Below are 18,901 nucleotides of genomic sequence, written 5' to 3'. Positions count from 1 at the left end.
GTTACTTTTTCCTTGTTTGGAAGGCTGCCAGACACACACTCCTTGTTGCCATAGAACATTCAGGAAAAGCTCTCCAAAGATAGAGCATTTAACCCGAGATCTCAATGAAGGGCAGAAGAACAAAAGACCAAGTTTGAAAGGCTTGTCACGGTTAAGAAAGAAGGAAGGGCAGTTTGACTGTGATGTTGACTGAGAGAGGCTAGTAGGAGCTGGACCCAGAGCGTGAGGTCACTCAAGAGTTGGGGCTTTATTTTTGGAACATTTAGAAACCACTGAGAGGTTTCCAGTGAGGGAATAGAATGTGATCTGATTTGTATTCTTAGAGTTCACACAAGTGGACAGAAAAGGGCTGTTAGCAATGAGAAAGCGAGGCCTGTGTGGCAGGGCCCTGGGAGCCAGGCAGGTTATCCTAACTCAGCTAGGAGGACAGCAGGAGGTGCTTCCTGTGCAACGGTCAGCAGAGCTGTGGTGACCCTGACTTGAGAATTAGTCTGTTTCAGTTGTCTAGTGTCTCCTGCCTGTCTTGGTGTGTCCTTGCTTTGTTGTTGCTCTGTCTCCAGTTTTGGGCTCTTTTGACCCCTTTTTCATATTATGCTACTGTATGAGCCATTGAAAATGTAAATGTAAGGATGTGAATTTCAGTGTCAGATTGTAACGGTTTAGACTGGCTTTCCTCTTGCTGTCGCCTGCCTGCATTTATCTTTTTCTTGCTTGTCGTTCAAGTGGTAGGACTCCTTCTTCAAGCCCTGCCAGTCTCCACCTCTGCTCTGACTTACAGTTCTTTAAGTGTTATCTCCTCTGTGTCTTGTAACCTGTATCTGTCTCTACTCCGTCTGTTAATTCTTTGTGGGTCAGTGCTGTGCAGTTCTTGTGGATTTGGGCTCATGGAATGTGGCTATGCTCATCAGTGTCTCCTGAGTCCTTCAACCTCACCAGAGTAGACTTTCTAGAATGGGTGATTTCAACAAGTGCAGATTTGTGTTGTGTAATTTTATCCTAGAGGGCTTTTGATGCTACCCTGTTTATGTGCTATCAAAACAATACTACGGGGCCTTGGAGAGACAGCTTTAGTGGTTAAGAGTACTTGTTCTTGCAAAGGACTCAGGTTCAGTTCCCAGCACCCACATGGTGTATCACAACTATCCATAGTAACTCTAGTTCCAAGGGATCTGATACCTTCATTAGAACCCTACAGGCATCTGGCAGGCATGTGTGCATGTAGGCTGTGGTGGTTTGAATGAGAATGGCTCCTGCTGCCGGGCGGTGGTGGCGCACGCCTTTAATCCCAGCACTCGGGAGGCAGAGCCAGGCGGATCTCTGTGAGTTCGAGGCCAGCCTGGGCTACCAAGTGAGTTCCAGGAAAGGCACAAAACTACACAGAGAAACCCTGTCTCGAAAAACCAAAAAAAAAAAAAAAAAAGAATGGCTCCCATAGGCTCTTAGATTTGAATGCTTGGTCATGAGGGAGTGGCAAAGCTTGACAGGGATAAGGAACTGGTGTGGCCTTGTTGGAGGAAATGTGTCACTGGAGGTGGTCTTTGGAGTTTCAAATGCTCCAGCCAGCCCAGAGTCTCACTTCCTGCTGCTTGCCAATCGAGGTGTAGAACGTTCAGCTACCTCTCCAGCACCGTGTCTGCCTGCACAAGGACATGATGATAATGGACTAAACTTCTGAACTGTAAGTCAGTAAATGTTTTTCTTTATAAGAGTTACTGTGGTCATGGTGTCCCTTCACATCAATAGAACACTGACTAAGATATAGTCCAAATACTCATACGTATAAAATTCAGTAAATCGAATGAATGAATGAATGAATGAAAAGAAAATATCACTCTTAGGGTAATTGGATTGTCTGTAATGATTTATATATTTCATCTTGATTCCCATGTTCAAGGATCCAAATGAATCTTTTGATAATAACTATATTGTCTCTCTAGGGAAGGTTGCCAAGAACATTGATCTGTTTTTATGTTTTCATCTTTATCCTAACAAAAAGAAAAATAACTTGACACAGCTTGGTATGCTTACTCATGCTTGTAACCCCAGACAGGAAGATAGCAAGTCCAGGGCCAGCCTTGGCTACATGGTGAGACTTTGACAAAAAAATAAATAAATAAATAAGCAAGCTACATTTAATAGCAGTTTTCTGAGTGTCATTTCTCACTACCCTTTTCATAACTGAATGTATTTTTAGATCCTTAGATTTCTATCAGAAATCTCTCTAGAAACTTAATTCTAAGCACTTTGAAAATGTAGTTAAGAGTTCAGAGTGATACCTTTGGGGGAAATATGAGTTTTTGCTAATACAGTTTTGATGTCTGGGAAAAGCTAAGTGAGCAGCTGTCTCCAAGTGTCAGCAGTGGTAGTGACGGCATTGGACAGTAAGAGTGGGTGTCAGACAGTTGATTTAATATACTCAAACTAGCAATTCTAAAGTAACTGCCCGAGTTCAGAAGAGAATTAAACATTTCAAATATCACCCCAAGTAAATAATGTCATTGAAACATAATTATTTTCATTTGTATAAAACCATATTTTAAAGCATTAGTGTATCTAGTTTATTTTCTGATTATCTCTGGAATTTTTATAGAAAAATGTCAGATCTCTGGCCTAAAAAAAAATCTTGTTTAATAGCTATGTAAAACTACTTGTTTAATAGCTATGTAAAACTAGCTTTACGGGTGGGGTGTGCTCAATTGATAGAGTGCTTGTCTATTGTCCCCAGAGCCCTGGATTTGACCCCAGGCATAAACCAGGTGTGGTGGCACATGGACTTGGCATGTGGAGACAGGGTCAGAAGTTCAAGGTTGTCCTTATACATAGTGAGATTGTGTCCAGCCTGGGATAAGTACCTGAGACCCTAAAATAAAATAAAAATCAAGTTGCTTGTTTTAGCCCGCTCCTTTAATTCCAGCACTCCAGAGGCAGACGTAGGCAGATCTCTGAGTTCAAGGCCAGCCTGGCCTACAGAGCTAGTTCTAGGACAGCCAGGGCTACACAGAGAAACCCTGACTCAGAAAACCAAACCAAACCAGCCAAACAAACAAAAAGCTGAGCATGGTGGCATGTATTTGTAATTCCAGTGTTGGGTAGGCAGAGATCCATAGGAGGGCTTGCTAGCCAGCAAACCTAGCCTAATCTCTGAGTTCCAGGGCCTGTCAGAGACACTTTCCCAAAAAACAAGGGGGGGTGGCTCCTGAGGGATGACACAGAAGGCTGATTTCTAACCTCCACATGCATACAGAAATGCACACACAACCCAACACACATACACACAAAAAGCATGCAGTGCTCGTATTTCTGTCTCACAGACTTAGTCCTTTTTCTTAGTTCAAAATAGAGCATGCGCCGGGCGGTGGTGGCGCATGCCTTTAATCCCAGCACTGGGAGGCAGAGCCAGGCAGATCTCTGTGAGTTCAAGGCCAGCCTGGGCTACCAAGTGAGTTCCAGGACCGGCGCAAAGCTACACAGAGAAACCCTGTCTCGAAAAACCAAAAAAAAAAAAAAAAAAAAGAGCATGCATTTGTAGTTCCTAAGTGAGACTCTCTGTGTTAATACGGGATGCTAATTTTACTTTTTACATTTGTATGACAATTTAGGAAGCAGTTATTGGTGTAAAGACACAAAACATTCCAGACACCCCACCCTACCTTACCCCACCCCTCTGCACTCTCCTCCATCTTACTACATTTTGGTTTGGTTTGGTTTTTTGGTTTTCTTTGGTTTGTTTGTTTGAGACAGGGGTTTCCCATGTAGCTCCAGCTGGCCTGGAACTCACCACGTATTCCAGGTTTGCCTCGCTTGAACTCCCAGACATCCTCTTGCCTCTGTCTGGCAAAGGTGCTGAGATTAAAGGTGTAGGCCACCGTGCCTTGCCTTCCGCCTTACTCTTTAGGAGGACCGAAATGATTAAAACCTGAGCAGATTTAACCATCAAGATTTTATTGTTTTGGCTTTGGGGCATAAAGTGATAGGAAAAGACAAAGACTGTCTTCTTAGAGATGCAGATTTCTGGAAGAGTCTCAGGTATTTTAAAAGATACAGCTCAAGTTTTCTGTTATTTATGGGGTCTACAAGTATCTGGTGCCCAAGGTTCTTCATAATTATCTTTGGACTTTTCACTGTTTGAGATCCAGTGTTGCTGGTTTCCTCATAGTCAGAGGTTGAACAAAAGCTCATTGAGATATCCAGTGTTGGTGGTTTCTGTAGAATCACAGAGTTGAACAGCTAATACCATAGTCAATTTGAGACACAGTTCTTAAAAAAAAAAAAAAAAAAAAAAAAAAAGCCGCAGGGCAGTGGTGGCGCACGCCTTTAATCCTAGCGCTCGGGAGGCAGAGCTAGGCGGATCTGTGAGTTAGAGGCCAGAAGACAGTGCAGAGGCGGGAGGAGGAGAGAGCAGAAGACAGGGGAAGGGTCTGTGCCCGGCTTTTTAAGGATTTTCCTGTACATGCGCATGTGGGCTTACGGAGCTACGCTACACATGTGCAGATTGCGTGACCATGCATCATGTAATCACTCAGCACACAGATGATGTAAAACCCTTTACTTAGGTACTGAACTGCCCATGTGTGGTCATATAGCTGGAGGGGTGGCAGAATCCTAACATATCATCTGCAGTCTTAGGTAACCACTAATCTAATTTTTACCTTTAGGGATTTGACATTTCATAGAAAAGAAGTTTTACCTGTATATAGTCTGCAGTTTTTAAAAGCTAGGTTTAATTTTTTTATGCATGTGAGTACTTTGCATGTGTATATATGTATCATATATGTGTCTGGTGCCCACAGAGGCCAACTGGAGTTACAGATGCTTGTGAGCCACCTTGTGTGTGCTGGGAACTGAACCTAGATCCTCCGTAATAGCAGCAAGTGCTCTTAATTGCTCAGCCATCTCTCCAACCCTAACTGTATAGTCTTTTATAATTGGTTCACATGATGTTCATTAGTGTGTAGCTTGGAGCAGTACTTAATTTCTTTTGATTAGTAAGTTATGACCCATTGCATGGGTTTGTTCGATCAGCAGTTAGTTTTGTACTGTTTTTGTTTGATAGTAGGGAATGAACATAGCCTTGCATATGCTCTGGGCCTGAGCTATTCCACTGGGTTCAATCTTTGAGGAAGTGCTAGGCTGCTTCTCAGTGTGGCTGCACCATTTTGCATTTCCATCAGCAACACATACTTCCAATTTCTTTCCTTTTAAAAAAGATTTATATATTTATTTGTTTGTTTGTTTATTTGATAGGGTCTTACAGTATATCCCTAGCTGGCCTGGAACTTGCTTTGTAGACCACCAGGTTGGTCACAAACCCACAGAGATTTGCCTGTCTCTGCCTTCAGGTGCTGATAGTCAAGGCATGGCTGGTTCTAGTTTCCTTACATCCTTTCTAACACTAATTTGTCTCTTACTGTAACTGATGTCGTATACCTCCTTCCCTCTTGCTGACACCTGCCTGTGCCTGTCATTTTGAGCTGTTCTTTCTTGCCTTTTGTTGTTATGGTCTTGGTCTGACTAGCTGCCTCCTGTAAATTTGTTGTTTGCTCTGCGCATGTGCTCACTCATGCTGTGTATTCCAGGATATTCCATGGAAACGTCATTGCTTGTCCTTGGAAGAATCATAAAAAAGGATCAAATGACATTCTTTAGGGAAAGGCCATGGCAGTTTTTACTTTCATGCAGTCTGTTCTGATATTAGAGCTGTGAAATAAAGCACAAGACCTATGAAATTAAGCACTTTGGTAACTGTTGCTTATGGAGAGGGAAGAAAACTCTTGACATAAAATACCTGTTTTGTTTTTAAGAAGTAGTTCACCTGGGTGGTGGTGTCTCACACCTTTAATCCCAGCAGTTAGAGGCAGACAGACTGATCTCTGAGTTTGAGGCTAGCCTGGTCTACAGAGAGAGATCCAGGACAGCCAAGGCTACATAGAGAAACCCTGTCTCAAACAAACAAACTAGGTTTAAAAATGTTTGTGGCCGGGCGGTGGTGGCGCACGCCTTTAATCCCAGCACTCGGGAGGCAGAGCCAGGCGGATCTCTGTGAGTTCGAGGCCAGCCTGGACTACCAAGTGAGTTCCAGGAAAGGCGCAAAGCTACACAGAGAAACCCTGTCTCGAAAAACCAAAAAAAAAAAAAAGTTTGTTAAGTGAGGTGGTGGTGGTGTACATCTTTAATCCCAGCACTTGGGAGGCAGAGGTAGATGGATCTCTGTAAGTTCGAGGCCACCTGGTCTACAGAGCAAGTTCCAGGACAGCCAGGGCTGTTTCACTCTGTCTGGAAAAACCAAAAGGGGAGAAATGTCTGTTAAGGGAGAAACAGTTCTATCATTTTGGAAGTTAGGGTAGTGCTCCCAACTGTTGATGGATGGAAGTGATGAACACTGATGTTTCTTCTGTGTGCTAGTTGCCCAAAAGCTCAACAAACTGGAATATGTACATGTTGTACTTAATAAAAACTGATGTTGAAAATAACATGTAAAGTCAGATGGTGGCACACACTTATAGTCACCCCTACTTGGAAGCTGAGGGAGGAGATGCCCTTGATCCTGGCAGTTTGACAGTCTGAACAAGGTACTGAGACTGTTTAAAAAAAAACATACAAACCAACCATGTTTATGACTGCTTAGATTCTCATACTGCTCTAGCACAACACTTCACTTGTTAGGCTTTCTAGTGAGTGTTCCACCTTGAGCGATGTTCACAATGCTACATGGTCATCCTTCTTTTATGTACAAAATTACACTGTGAGTCAGCGAGAAGGCTCAGCAGGTAAAGGTGCTTCACACCCAGGCCTGGGCACCTGAGTTTGATCTCTGAAGAGAACCAACCACACAAAGTTGTCTTGCGGACTTCATATTCTGAATCGTGGCACAGGTGCCACACACATCATGCATCAAGTAATAATCGGTAAAAATTTTAAAGATTGCATTGCTGTTGATGCTGTAAAGTCCCGTGTTCAGTAGCTCAGCTTCAGAGGTGAGATGATTTAAGCCACTTAGATCAGTTGTGGGAAGTTTGCTTGCTTTTCTGCTGTGCTGCTGATTGAACAGTGATCCTCAGCTTCCTGGTCCTTGCTCTAGGCTTGCTGTGCTGACAGTAAACGCACTAGTTGGGTCAAGCTTCTGTTGGAATTAGGTTCTCATTAGAAGGTCGGAGAGAGTCATGGGAGAAAGAAGCTGTACTTCTATTAGTTAATTATTGAATCTAATGGAAAAACCATCTAATGTACAGGAAGTATTTATTAAACAATTTTAACATGTCAAATATCAAAGGGAAGACACGAACTTTCCTGAAGATACACGAGCAAGTGTCTGCTCACCCCAAATGGCACTGACAGTGGAAACACCAATTCAGCTGTGGCTTGGTGAACCATCATTGAACTGGGATTTCTTAGGGGAGCAGTTGGCTACACTGCAGATAGTCTCCCAGCAGCAGCTATTTCCTGGCAGCTCTTGGGGAAGGATGTGGCCTTCACACCCCTCCCCTTAGCAGATGTTAATGCCTGCAAATCCTGGGGGTGGGGTGACTCACAACCCCTGCTTTAACAGTGCTTATCTGTAAACTCTTTGCAAGAGGTGGGCCTCATGAGTCCCTTTCATTTGATGAGGGAAAGTCTCCTGGCACTCAGAGCTTCTGGCAGTTTAAGAGATCAGTGACCATGTTATACCCTCAAGGCAGTATTCCACAATACATGGTGACTAGTCTTTGGAATTCTTTTTTTTTAGTGGGGGAAGGGATATAGAATTGGGGGAGTCTTGTTGTGACTGGCTTTGCAGTATTTGTGCTTCAACCTCCAAAGTGTGATTTGATGACTTTATTATATTTTTTTCTTAGAATTTAAATTACATTAAAATTTCAAGTTTTTTTTGTTTTGTTTTTAGACAGGGTTTCTCTGTGTAGTTTTGGTGCCTGTCCTGGATCTCGCTCTGTAGAACATGCTGTCCTCTAACTCACAGAGATCCGCCTGGCTCTGCCTTCTGAGTGCTAGGATTAAAGGCGTGCGCCACCACCTACCGCCCGGCTAAAATTTTAAGTTTTTACTAGCATTATATCAATCATATACAAGATGGCTTTTGTTATGATATTTTTATCATGTGCATAATGTATTTTGATCATATTCACCTCTAGTTCCTCCCATTGATCCCTTTCCTCTTCCCAAGTCTTCTGCTTTTACATCTTTGTTGTTGGTGATGGGGAGCTACAACTTCATTAGGGTTGCTAGCAGGAACATGAATAAAGGATTATTTTCAGGAGCATAGGCCAGACCAGAGAAGAAAATGCCCACCCCCCAGCAACCATGGATTGCCTATAAAGCCTCAGGAATGTAGCCTCCCTAAATTTAGTTTTAAATGATACGTAAAAACTTAAACATTGTACATATTTTTCAGTACCATGTAATGTTTTGATAAGTTAGTATCAATAATGTACATAGTGTAATGTTTCAGTCAGGTTAACATAATGTGCCTCCACAGACATCTTTCTCTCAGGTATAGTTTTCAAAATCTTCTCTAGCTGTTTGAAACACACTGGATAGTATCATCTGGAATCACTTTATTGTACACTATCACCAAAACTTGTTCGTATATAACTGTAACTAGTACTTGCTGTTCATATATAACTAACTAGTATTTGTTGTTGGTATGTAACTGTAACTAGTACTTGTTGACCCCTTCCCTCACCTCTTTACCCCATTCTCCAGCCTCTGGTAACCTTCATTCTGCCCTCCGCTTCTGTGAGATTAAGTTTTGTTGACCAAACATGTGAGTAAGGTCATGTGGAACTTGCTTTTCAGTCTGCCTTATTTCACTCAATGTAATGACTTAGAGTTCTGCCCAGGTTTTTTTTTTTTGAGACAAGGTTTCTCTGTGTAGCTTTTCGCCTTTCCTGGATCTCACTCTAGTCCAGGCTGGCCTGGAACTCACAGAGATCTGCCTGGCTCTGCCTCCCGAGTGCTGGGATTAAAGGCGTGCGCCACCACCGCCTGCCCAGGTTATTACAGATGAAAGGATTTCGTTCTTTTTTATGGGTGAATGACATTTCATTGTGTATCTCCTACATTTTCTTCATCCATCATTTGGCTATTGTGGTCAGTGCTGCAGTGAACTTGGGCATGTGCTGGTGTGTCTTCAGCAGACTGGTTTCTTTTGACTGTACCCAGTGACGGGACTGCTGGCACAGATAGCAGTCTTTTGAATTCTAATTCTCTTCTCTAGTTTAATGAAGGAAGCTTAAAGGAAGTGTTTGAGTTTGACCAAATATGCTATCTTGTGAAAGCTAGCAGGAATATTGCAAGGTCCATTTGGTTACTCTAAGTTGTCAGTACTGTGTGCTAGTTAACTGCGTTTCTGAAAGTAGGGGTGGAAAGCAGAGGTTCTAGGAGAGTGGTCAAAAAGTCAGGTGGCTGGCTTAGCTCAGTCATGTTGTGGCTGCTGCATGCTGTAGTCACTTGTGTAGCTCAGATGTACGGAGTCCTTTCAATGTCTGGTTTGTGTCTCCTAGGCCTGCCTTAAAGTTTCCCATGTCTCAATGGACTCCTGAATTTACCAATCTCTACACCCTACAAGTGGCTATGAAGAGTGGGACTCCTCCTGATGCGCCCACAACACAGGAGAGTCTGAAGGGGGTCCTTCTGCACCCACAGCCCCTAGGGGCCACCAAGAGCTTCCCTGCAGAAGTGGAGATGATTAACAGCAAAGTGGGGAATGAATTCTCTCACCTGTGTGATGATTCAAAACAAGAGAAGGACATGAATGGCAACCAGCAAGAACAAGAAAAAAGTGGTGTTGTGAGGAAAAAGCGCAAAAGCCAACAGGCTGGTCCCTCATATGTACAGAATTGTGTCAAAGAAAATCAGGGAATCCTAGGGTTGAGGCAACATCTCGAGACACCAAGTGATGGAGACAATGACTCTTCCTTCAGTGAGTGTCTGTCTTCTCCCTCTTCTAGTCTCCATTTTGGGGACTCCGATACTGTGACTTCAGATGAGGACAAAGAAGTCTCAGTGAGACATCCCCAGCCTGTTTTGAGTGCTAAAAGCAGAAGTCACAGTGCACGGTCCCAGAAGTGGCCTCGGACTGAGGCAGAGTCCGTGTCAGGCTTGTTGATGAAAAGACCTTGTTTTCACGGTAGTGCACTGAGGAGACTCCCATGCAGAAAGAGACTAGTGAAGAGCAGCTCCTCTCAGAGGACGCAGAAGCAGAAGGAGAGGCTGCTGGTGCAGAGGAAGAAGCGGGAGGTGCTGGCCCAGAGGAAGTATGCGCTCCTCCCCAGCTCCAGTAGCTCTAGTGAGAACGACCTCAGCAGCGACTCCTCTTCCAGTTCCTCAACGGACGGAGAAGAGGACCTGTGTGCATCTGCCAGCGAGAACCCCAGCAACCCTGCTGCTCCCTCAGGTGAGAAGGCCTTAGGGGTAGGTGTGGTGCCATTGTGCCTACACCCAGGTTCTCAAAGAAGTCCTCATAGCTTTTATTCTTTAATAGTATGAATAATCAACTGTTAAGCTGTTACTCTAACTCCAGGATACTAAAAGAGTTTCTAGTGACAAAAATTAAGTCAGAATTCATTGTTGATATTTGTTAATTCTTTTTAAGTAACTTTTATTTATAACCAGATGTCAGTGAGGATGGTGGTGATGATTATGAGACAGGATTTCACTGTGTAATCCTGGCTGGCCTGGAACTCACTATGTAGACCAGGTTGGCCCTGAACTCACAGAGATCCACTTGCTTCTTTCTCCAGAGTGCTGAGATTATAGGTAGGGTCACAATGCCTTTCTCATAATTAGATTAACTTTTAGTTTTTTGTTTGTTTGTTTGTTTTTTGTTTTGTTTTTTTTTTTAATATTTTATTATATATACAGTGTTCTGCCTGCAGTCCAGAAGAGGGCACCAGATCTCATTACAGATGGTTGTGAGCCACCATGTGGTTGCTGGAAATTGAACTCAGGACCTCTGAAAGAGTAGCCAGTGCTCTTAACCTCTGAGCCATCTCTCCAGCCCAACTTTTAGGTTTTTTGAGACAGGGTATCTCTGTGTAGCACTGACTGTCCTGGAACTTGCTTTTGTAGACCCCGCTGGCCTCCAGCTCACAGTGATGTGCCTGCCTCTGCTTCCCAAGTGCTGGGACCAAAGGTGTATGCTACCACACGTGGCTAGATTAATTTTTAAATGAGTTGATTTATGGCCCATTTTTTTTCTCTTTAGTACTCTTTTTTTTTTTTTTTTTAAATAAAGATTTATTTATTTATTATGTATACAGTGTTCTGCCTGCATGTATGCCTACAGGCCAGAAGAGGGCACCAGATCTCATTACAGATGGTTGTGAGCCACCATGTCAACCTCTGAGCCATCTCTCCAGCCCCCCCTCTCTTTAGTACTCTTGTAATATATTTCACTTTTGCAATTTTTTTCCAGGTAACTGTATTATTTCCCCCATGTTCAGTCCTATTAAGAACATTTATAATTGCCGGGCGGTGGTGGCGCACGCCTTTAATCCCAGCACTCGGGAGGCAGAGCCAGGCGGATCTTTGTGAGTTCGAGGCCAGCCTGGTCTCCAAAGCGAGTTCCAGGACAGGCGCAAAGCTACACAGAGAAACCCTGTCTCGAAAAACCAAAACCAAAAAAAACAAAAACAAAAAAAAAGAACATTTATAATCACTATAAAAATCTGCTTAATCTTAGTTTAATCGTTTACTGTGTTCCTGTTCTCTGTTTCTTTTGGAGATAGTCTTCTTGTTGTGGGTTTCTTGAACTCTTGCTCTTGGTGTTGTAGCTTCTCAGTGCTGGGATTTCAAGCATGTAATGTGCCACCATACTAAATTTACCATCCTTTTTATTGCTAAAAAAAAAAATAAGTTCAACTTAGTGATTCTGAGGCATGCATACTTTTAATCCCAGTGCTTGGGAGGCAGAGACAGGTGAATCTCTGTGAGTTCCAGGATAACCTGGGCTACACAGTAAGAGCCTGACTCAAAGAACAAAACAAAAATAAGTTGAAGTATTTGAATGATATTTTTGTTATTTAGTTTTTGCATATTAGGGCTTGAACCCAGGTTCAAACAAGCATGTTCTAAACAAGCATGTACCTAAAGCAATAGGGCTCACTTTAATCCTGATAGTACTTAGTAGAGTCCATGATCATTTCCACATGTGCCATGTGTTCTCCTGTTTGATCTCACCTCCTTTGTATCAAACACATGCATAGAAAACTACAGTTAAGTAGAATAAACTTGTGCACATACCACCCTGCAGATAAGTATGTGGTGTATGCTCTGGTATGCATTTATCTGGAGAAGCATAAGTCCTAAAAGTTAATGAACCCTGACATTTTTTGGTTTCTAGAGAAATGTTTTATTTTTAACTAGGTTTTGGGTTTTTGTTGTTGTTTGCTTGTTTGGTTTGAAAAACAAAACAATGACTTAAGGCTGGGAGAGATGGTTCAGTGGTTAAGAGCATTGATTGCTTTTATAGAGGACCTAGGTTCAATTCCCAGCACCCACATGGTTCACAACTGTATGTAACTCTAATCCCATGGGATCTGATGCCCTCTTCTGGCCTCTGCAGGCACTACACACAAATGGTGCACACATACATGCAGGCAAAACACCCATACTCATAAATAAAATAACAGTTTAATGCAAATGATACAGAATTATAAAAGCATAAAATAAATTTCCTCTTTAGATATTTCATTCTTATTGCCCAGAAGTAATAGCTGTTAATAGTTTCTCTCAAACAGAAAATATGAAAATATGCAGAGATAAATAATGAAGGTCTTTTTGTATCAGCATGCACAATTACTTGTTCAACAGTTGTGCGGTTCCTATGCTTGAGTGCTCCGTAGTTCAACTCTTTCTGATGAATATTTGCTATATAAACTTGCACACCTGTATAAATATATCTGAATAACATCTGAAAGTGTGTCATATATATACTTAAAACGTTACCTGCTGCTGTGCCAGAATGCCCAAGGAATCTTCGTCCAGTGCCTCTGCTCTCAACAGTGGATGATGCCATGAAGGTGGTAGGTAACTCCAGCTACAGTGCAGTTCTGTGAGTTTTGTGTGTCTCTCATTTAGTCCTCCCTGTCCTTTTCTGATTATAGCTGGTGCATTTGGAGAATCATTTTAGAGTGGCTTAAATTCAGAAGAAACTGAAATATTGATGGGGCTTAGTTCTGTTTCTAAAAAAAAAAAAAATTCCACTCTTTCACATATTAGTGACTGGCTATAAAGCCTTAGAGTAGTAAAAACTTGACATTGAGTCCAGGCCTGGCGACTAAGTCAAGTATGTTTTAATCAGGATAGGGTTGGAGTGTCAGTGTTAACTAGTTTTATCTGCCAGTGTCAGTGTGGTTTGATACTTGGGTACAGCAGTGTGCATTAGCTAATTGTAGTGCCTGATAGAAATTTGAGCATTTTATACTGCTTTTAAGCTCTAAGAGACAACAATTGTCCGGCACTCACTGCTTTTGCCAATTCACCTGAAATAAATTAGTTGAACTTAGTATTAGATGTTGTTGGGTTTTTTTGTTGTTGTTGGTTTTTTGTTGTTGTTGTTGGTAGTGGTGGTGTTTTTTTGAGACAGGGTTTCTCTGTGTAGTTTTGGTGCCTGTCCTGGATCTTGCTCTGTAGACTAGGTTGGCCTCAAACTCACAGAGATCCACCTGACTCTGCCTCCCAAGTGCTGGGATTAAAGGCGTGCGCCACCCCCGCCTGGTGGATGTTGTTTTACAAGCATCAGCTCATGTGTTAGTTTCACCAGGATTCTGAGAAATAGTTCTCTCTTGATGCATCTTTATTAATTGGCTTCTACATTTATTACGATTTCTTCTCATAAACAGAAAGCCATAATGAAGTGTCAGTTGGGTTAATAGCAACCTTGTTGGACATTGAGTTATCCTAACTTACAGTGAGGTTTACCTATATTTTGATCCATGTAGTATTTGTCAAGAAATTCAGGTTTGTTTGTTTCGTTATTTTGAGGTAGTATCTCACTGTGTAGCCCTGGCTGTCCTGGAACTCACTATGTAGACCAGGCTAGCCTGAAACACGCAGAGGTCCTCCTGCTTCTGCCTCCCAGTTGCTGGGATTAAAGGCATGTACCACCATGTCCAGCAAAATTCAGGTATTTCAAGATAATTAATAAATTTAGGCTCATTTTAATGTTTTATTTCTGTGATTGTTCAATGAGCTTTACCTGACCCACTGATTTACTTGTTATTTTTGTTCATTTTAATTTATTTTAGAGAATTATCTCATTTTGCTTGCATATATGTCATGCACTGTGTGTGTAATGCTTGCAGAGGCCAGAAAAGGGCACCGAATCCCCTAGAACTGGTGTTACAGACTGTTGTGAGCTACCATGTTGGTGCTGGAAATTGAATACAGGTCCTGTGCAAGATCAGCCAGTGATCTTAACCACTGAGCCATCTGTCCAACCCCTCTTTATTTTTTAAACTTATTGTTTTATACCACTAAAACTTTGGAGTTTCCAGTTAGTTGTGGATATGAGACTTTCTTACAACTTAAAATCTGTATGTGTGTATGTGTGCCTTACATGTACTTCATGTAAGTGTACACATGTGTGCAGGTGTGCATGTGCAGTTGGGTGTCTCTTCTGGTTGTTCTCTTATATTTAACTTCCAATCATTCATTCATTCATTCATTCATTCATTCATTCATTCATTGAAACAGTTGATCTCTTACTGAAACTTCAGCTCATTATTTGGCTAGGCTGGCTGGCCATTGAGCACCAAGGGTCTACTTGTCTCCACAGTTCCCCCCAGTACTACATGCACTGCCACACTCAACTTTTTTCATGGATTCAGAGGATCTGAATTCATGTAGCTGTCCAGCTGCCCCCAAATCACCCATTAACATTTCCCCCCTTGGATTTAAGATGCCATCATTGTCATATGTTAAATTCCCTGTGCATTTAGATTTACTATTGGATTTTTTACATTTTAAATTGGCTTACTGTATGCATGGGGGTGGGTGGGTTGTGCATGTCAAGGTCAAAGGGCACTTGTGGGAGTTGGTTCTCTCCTTCCATTGTGTTGGTTCTCTCCTTCCATTGTGTGGGTCCCAGGGGTAGAACACGGAACAGCAGTCTTGGTAGCAAAGTGCCCTTACCTGCTGAGCCATCCCTCAGCCTGTGTGAGATTTGTATTGATTTGATTGTCTGTGTATTTCTGCAAAAGAACATACTTTGATTATAGAATCTTTACCATTTTTCTCAATATTTTTGCTTATTTTTCCAAATACACTTTATAATCAGTTTGCTTACCTGGGGATAATAGTGAGAAGACATATGGTCATGTTTTTCTTGGACTTTATACACATTAAATTGGGGGAATTGACATCTGTGAGATTTTGGGTTTTCTATTCCAAAATGTAGCTCCCTCCATTGATTGACTTCTAGTTTTGTATCTTATGTGGAGCTGTGTTCACGTTTAAAAGCATTAGCTTTATTGGGGTATAATTTATGTCAATTCATTCAGATTTTTTTTATTAATCTTAAACTGTCTAACTGTGAGCACAGTGCAATTTTAGAACATTTCTGTCAGCTCTGTTACCTGCCACCTGCTTTTTTTTTACTGTCTGTTTCTGCCTCTCGCCTTGTCTCATTCAACCTTTCATCTGTTTGCCGAATATAATTTGCCTTGTTTGGGCATTTTATATAAACAAACCACAGTATGTGGCCCTTCCTATGTACTGTCTCCCTCAGCATAGTTTCAGGGTTCCTCCATGGACCCTTGAGTTAGTTTGTGCTTGTTTCTTTCGTTTCTTCATACACATTTGGCGTATCCAGCTGATGGCATTTGAATTGTTTCTCATGGTTGTCTGTTGTCATGAACAACTGGATCAAAATCTCTGTGTGTGTGTGTGTCCGTCCGTCCATCCCCGTCCGTCCGTCCATTAGATGTCTTATAAAGTGAAATAAGCCAGTCATAACCAGTCAAAATACTTTGCCATTCTAATGCAAGTCATCTGATGGTCAGATTCTTAAACACAGTGGAATGGTGATAACTGGGGTGTTGAGGGAAAGGGAAGGATGCCTTTCAATTGAGGGATGAACAGGAGATGGTTTCACAGCAGTGGGATCCTATCCAGTGCAGACGAGCTTGCTCACAGTGACCATGGCTCTTAAAAAGCCACACTCCCTTTCTCAGCCTTCATAGTAAAACAACCTCTGCCTTAATTATAAGGACCTGTCAGTACAGATGTTAGGTGAAAACTCTAAGCTTTGTGGGTAGTAAGGTTTCTCTCACAGTCATGAGAGTAAGAAAAGAACATTTTCTGCTTGTGAGTTCTTCCTTGCTGCTGTGTGCAGTATCCTTAGTGACACAGCTTCCTGAGTGAGACCTTCAGAACTAGAGAAGGCACATCAAACACAGGGTGAGAGCTCTTGGAGTGTGGTTCCAGTTCCAAAGCTTTTGCTCTTTCCACAGTCTCAACACTTGGTACTCATTCCCACCCCAAGTGCCTTCCACTCCCAGCTGCTTTATTCTCCCAGCTGCTTTATTCCCACCCCTGCTTTTGCCCTCCACTTCACAAATCTGAAGTGGTAGCCGTTTTGACTCTTTAGGCTCCTCTTTGGCTCTTCAACAAAAGAGATGCTACATAACTCTCCATTATTTTCATATTAATTTAATAGTCTTCAAGGTCAAGATAAAGCTTTTGCCTAGTGGTTAGCCTACACCTGTCTTTTAAATGGGTTTGCTTTTTGTTTCCAGGAAGTATTGATGAAGATGTTGTGGTGATAGAAGCTTCCTTCACTCCCCAGGTCACTGCCAATGAAGAAATTAATGTTACCTCAACTGACAGTGAAGTGGAGATTGTTACAGTTGGAGAAAGCTATCGGTGAGATTTTATTTCCTAGTTGTATACTGAACTTTTAAATGTAGACACTTTCACATATTTGTTACCTATTCCCTCCAGATTCCCAGCTTGATTATAATTGTATTAGAATACTAGTTTTAAAGCTAGGATACATTAGATTCACCTGGAGAAGAAGGTAAAGCTCACTGTTGCAAAATTCTATCCCAGACCATTAGAGCTAGAATTAGAATCTTAGGGGATATAGTTTTTTTTGTTGTTGTTGTTTTGTTTTTGTTTTTCTTCCCAGACAGGGTTTCTCTGTGTAGCTTTGGTGCCTGTTCTGGAACTTGCTCTGTAGACCAGACTGGCCTCAAACTCACAGAGTTCCGAGTGCTGGAATTAAAGGCGTGCGTCACCACCACCTGGCTGGGGATATAGTATTTTTTATCATCACCCCATTTGCTCTAAATAGACAGCAGTTTTACTAAGTATTTTTAAAAATGGGACTTAATTTGTAACACCAGAATTCATGAATTGTGAAGTTTAGCTGTGAATAATATGTAAATATTGGGTATAATTCTGAATTTATTCATTAATATTAAAACAGACCTTGTCAAGATTGTCCTCATTGATATGCGTGAAACTTGTGCTATTGTGTTATGGGAGCCAAGTTTAAGGCTGTTTATGATGTCATTCTTCATTTGATCATGCTAAGTTCTGAACTAGTGAGTGAGTAGAAAGATCTCATTTGTTTAGATAGATACATGAATATGCCATGCCTCTTTTGTAGAATTACTTCAGACATCCTGGCCCCTTGTCTGAAATAAAAAAATTAATATTTTATTTACCCTATGCTTAAGATGATGATAAATATTGATATTAGTGGTAAAGAGTTGCTTATTTGATACACCAGACTAGTCTGTGGATGAATATTAATGTCTTTAGAAGTACATTTAAGGATTGGTATGCTTTTCTATTTGTATACCTTTAGAGTGCGGCTTCTTATGGCAGGGAAATTGTTTTCATTTTCTTTCTTTTTTTCTTTTTTTTTCCTTAAAGATTTGTTTGTATTTTATGTACATTGGTGTTTTGCCTGCATGTATGTCTCTGTGAGGGTGTCAGATCCCCTGGAACAGGAGTTACAGACAGTTGTGAGCTGCCATGTGGGTGCTGGGAATTGAACCTGGGTCCTCTGGAAGAGCAGCCAGTGCTCTTAACTGCTGAGCCATCTTTCTAGCCCCCTTTCTTTCTTTTTTTTAAGAATAATATAGAAAAAGGCTGGGCGGTGGTGGCACACAACTTTAATCCCAGCACTCGGGAGGCAGAGGCAGGCGGATCTTTGTGAGTTCGAGGCCAGCCTGGTCTACAGAGCGAAATCCAGGAAAGGAGCAAAACTACACAGAGAAACCCTGTCTTGAAAAAAAAAAAAAAAAAAAAAAAAGAATAATATAGAAAAAATGTGGAGGTTATTTTTTTTGTATGGGTTTTGCCTGCATGTATGTATGTGTATCTCGTATGTGCTGTGCTTATCGATGCCAGAAGATGTCATCCAGTCCTCTGGAAGAGCAGCCAGTCCTCTTAACAGTTGAGCCATCTCTCCCACGCTGTCCCTTTGATTCCTTCCCACACAGTCCCCTCGATTCCTTCCCATTTTAAATGATTTCCCCAAACTGGGGAAATTTGCATGCTACAGTGTGTGCCATAGGCTGTCACATTTACCCTGCCACTGCTCACAAGGCAGAGCACCAATTCAGTTAGAAAGTAAGACCTGTTTTCCTTGTGGAATTGGAAGTGCTTTCACCAAACAGAACCCTTTTTCCAAGGAAGAGGCAGTGATCTTGAAATGAAGGCAGCCTCGTGATCTCTAGGTAGTTTGTCTGTTATTGTCTGAGATGCACCTTTGTCATGGTTGGGCTGGTTCTCAGCCCTTCCTGTGTAAGAGAATATGTCTGTCTTTCGGTCTTTCTGTTAGGAATTGACAGTTGCAGTGTCAGTGGCCTTGAAGACCTCTGTGACACTGTTACCTTATGTTTGGACTCATGCTCTGTCCAGTAGTCTATCTCAAGGTAGAACAACCTATGAG

General features: G+C 41.9%; 1 protein-coding gene across 7 annotated transcripts in view; it reads left to right on the top strand.

Moving 5' to 3' along the window:
* The window catches only part of Rnf111 (ring finger protein 111), an 81,816-nt gene that overhangs the window by 30,439 nt on the left and 32,476 nt on the right, over window positions 1-18,901 (top strand). For all 7 annotated transcript variants that reach the window (XM_052713603.1, XM_052713575.1, XM_052713583.1 and 4 more), the window contains 2 exons: window positions 9,498-10,390; window positions 16,734-16,860. In XM_052713603.1, the coding sequence (XP_052569563.1) occupies window positions 9,517-10,390; window positions 16,734-16,860 (1,001 nt within the window). In that variant the 5' untranslated portion in view covers window positions 9,498-9,516. The remainder of the gene's footprint in view (window positions 1-9,497; window positions 10,391-16,733; window positions 16,861-18,901) is intronic.

This window comes from Peromyscus californicus, unplaced genomic scaffold, assembly GCF_007827085.1.
Source record: "Peromyscus californicus insignis strain IS unplaced genomic scaffold, ASM782708v3 Scaffold_11__1_contigs__length_118956290, whole genome shotgun sequence".
Taxonomy (NCBI): Eukaryota; Metazoa; Chordata; class Mammalia; order Rodentia; family Cricetidae; genus Peromyscus; species Peromyscus californicus.
The sequence above is the reverse complement of the archived record's forward strand: the minus strand, read 5'-3'. Positions and strand labels throughout refer to the sequence as shown.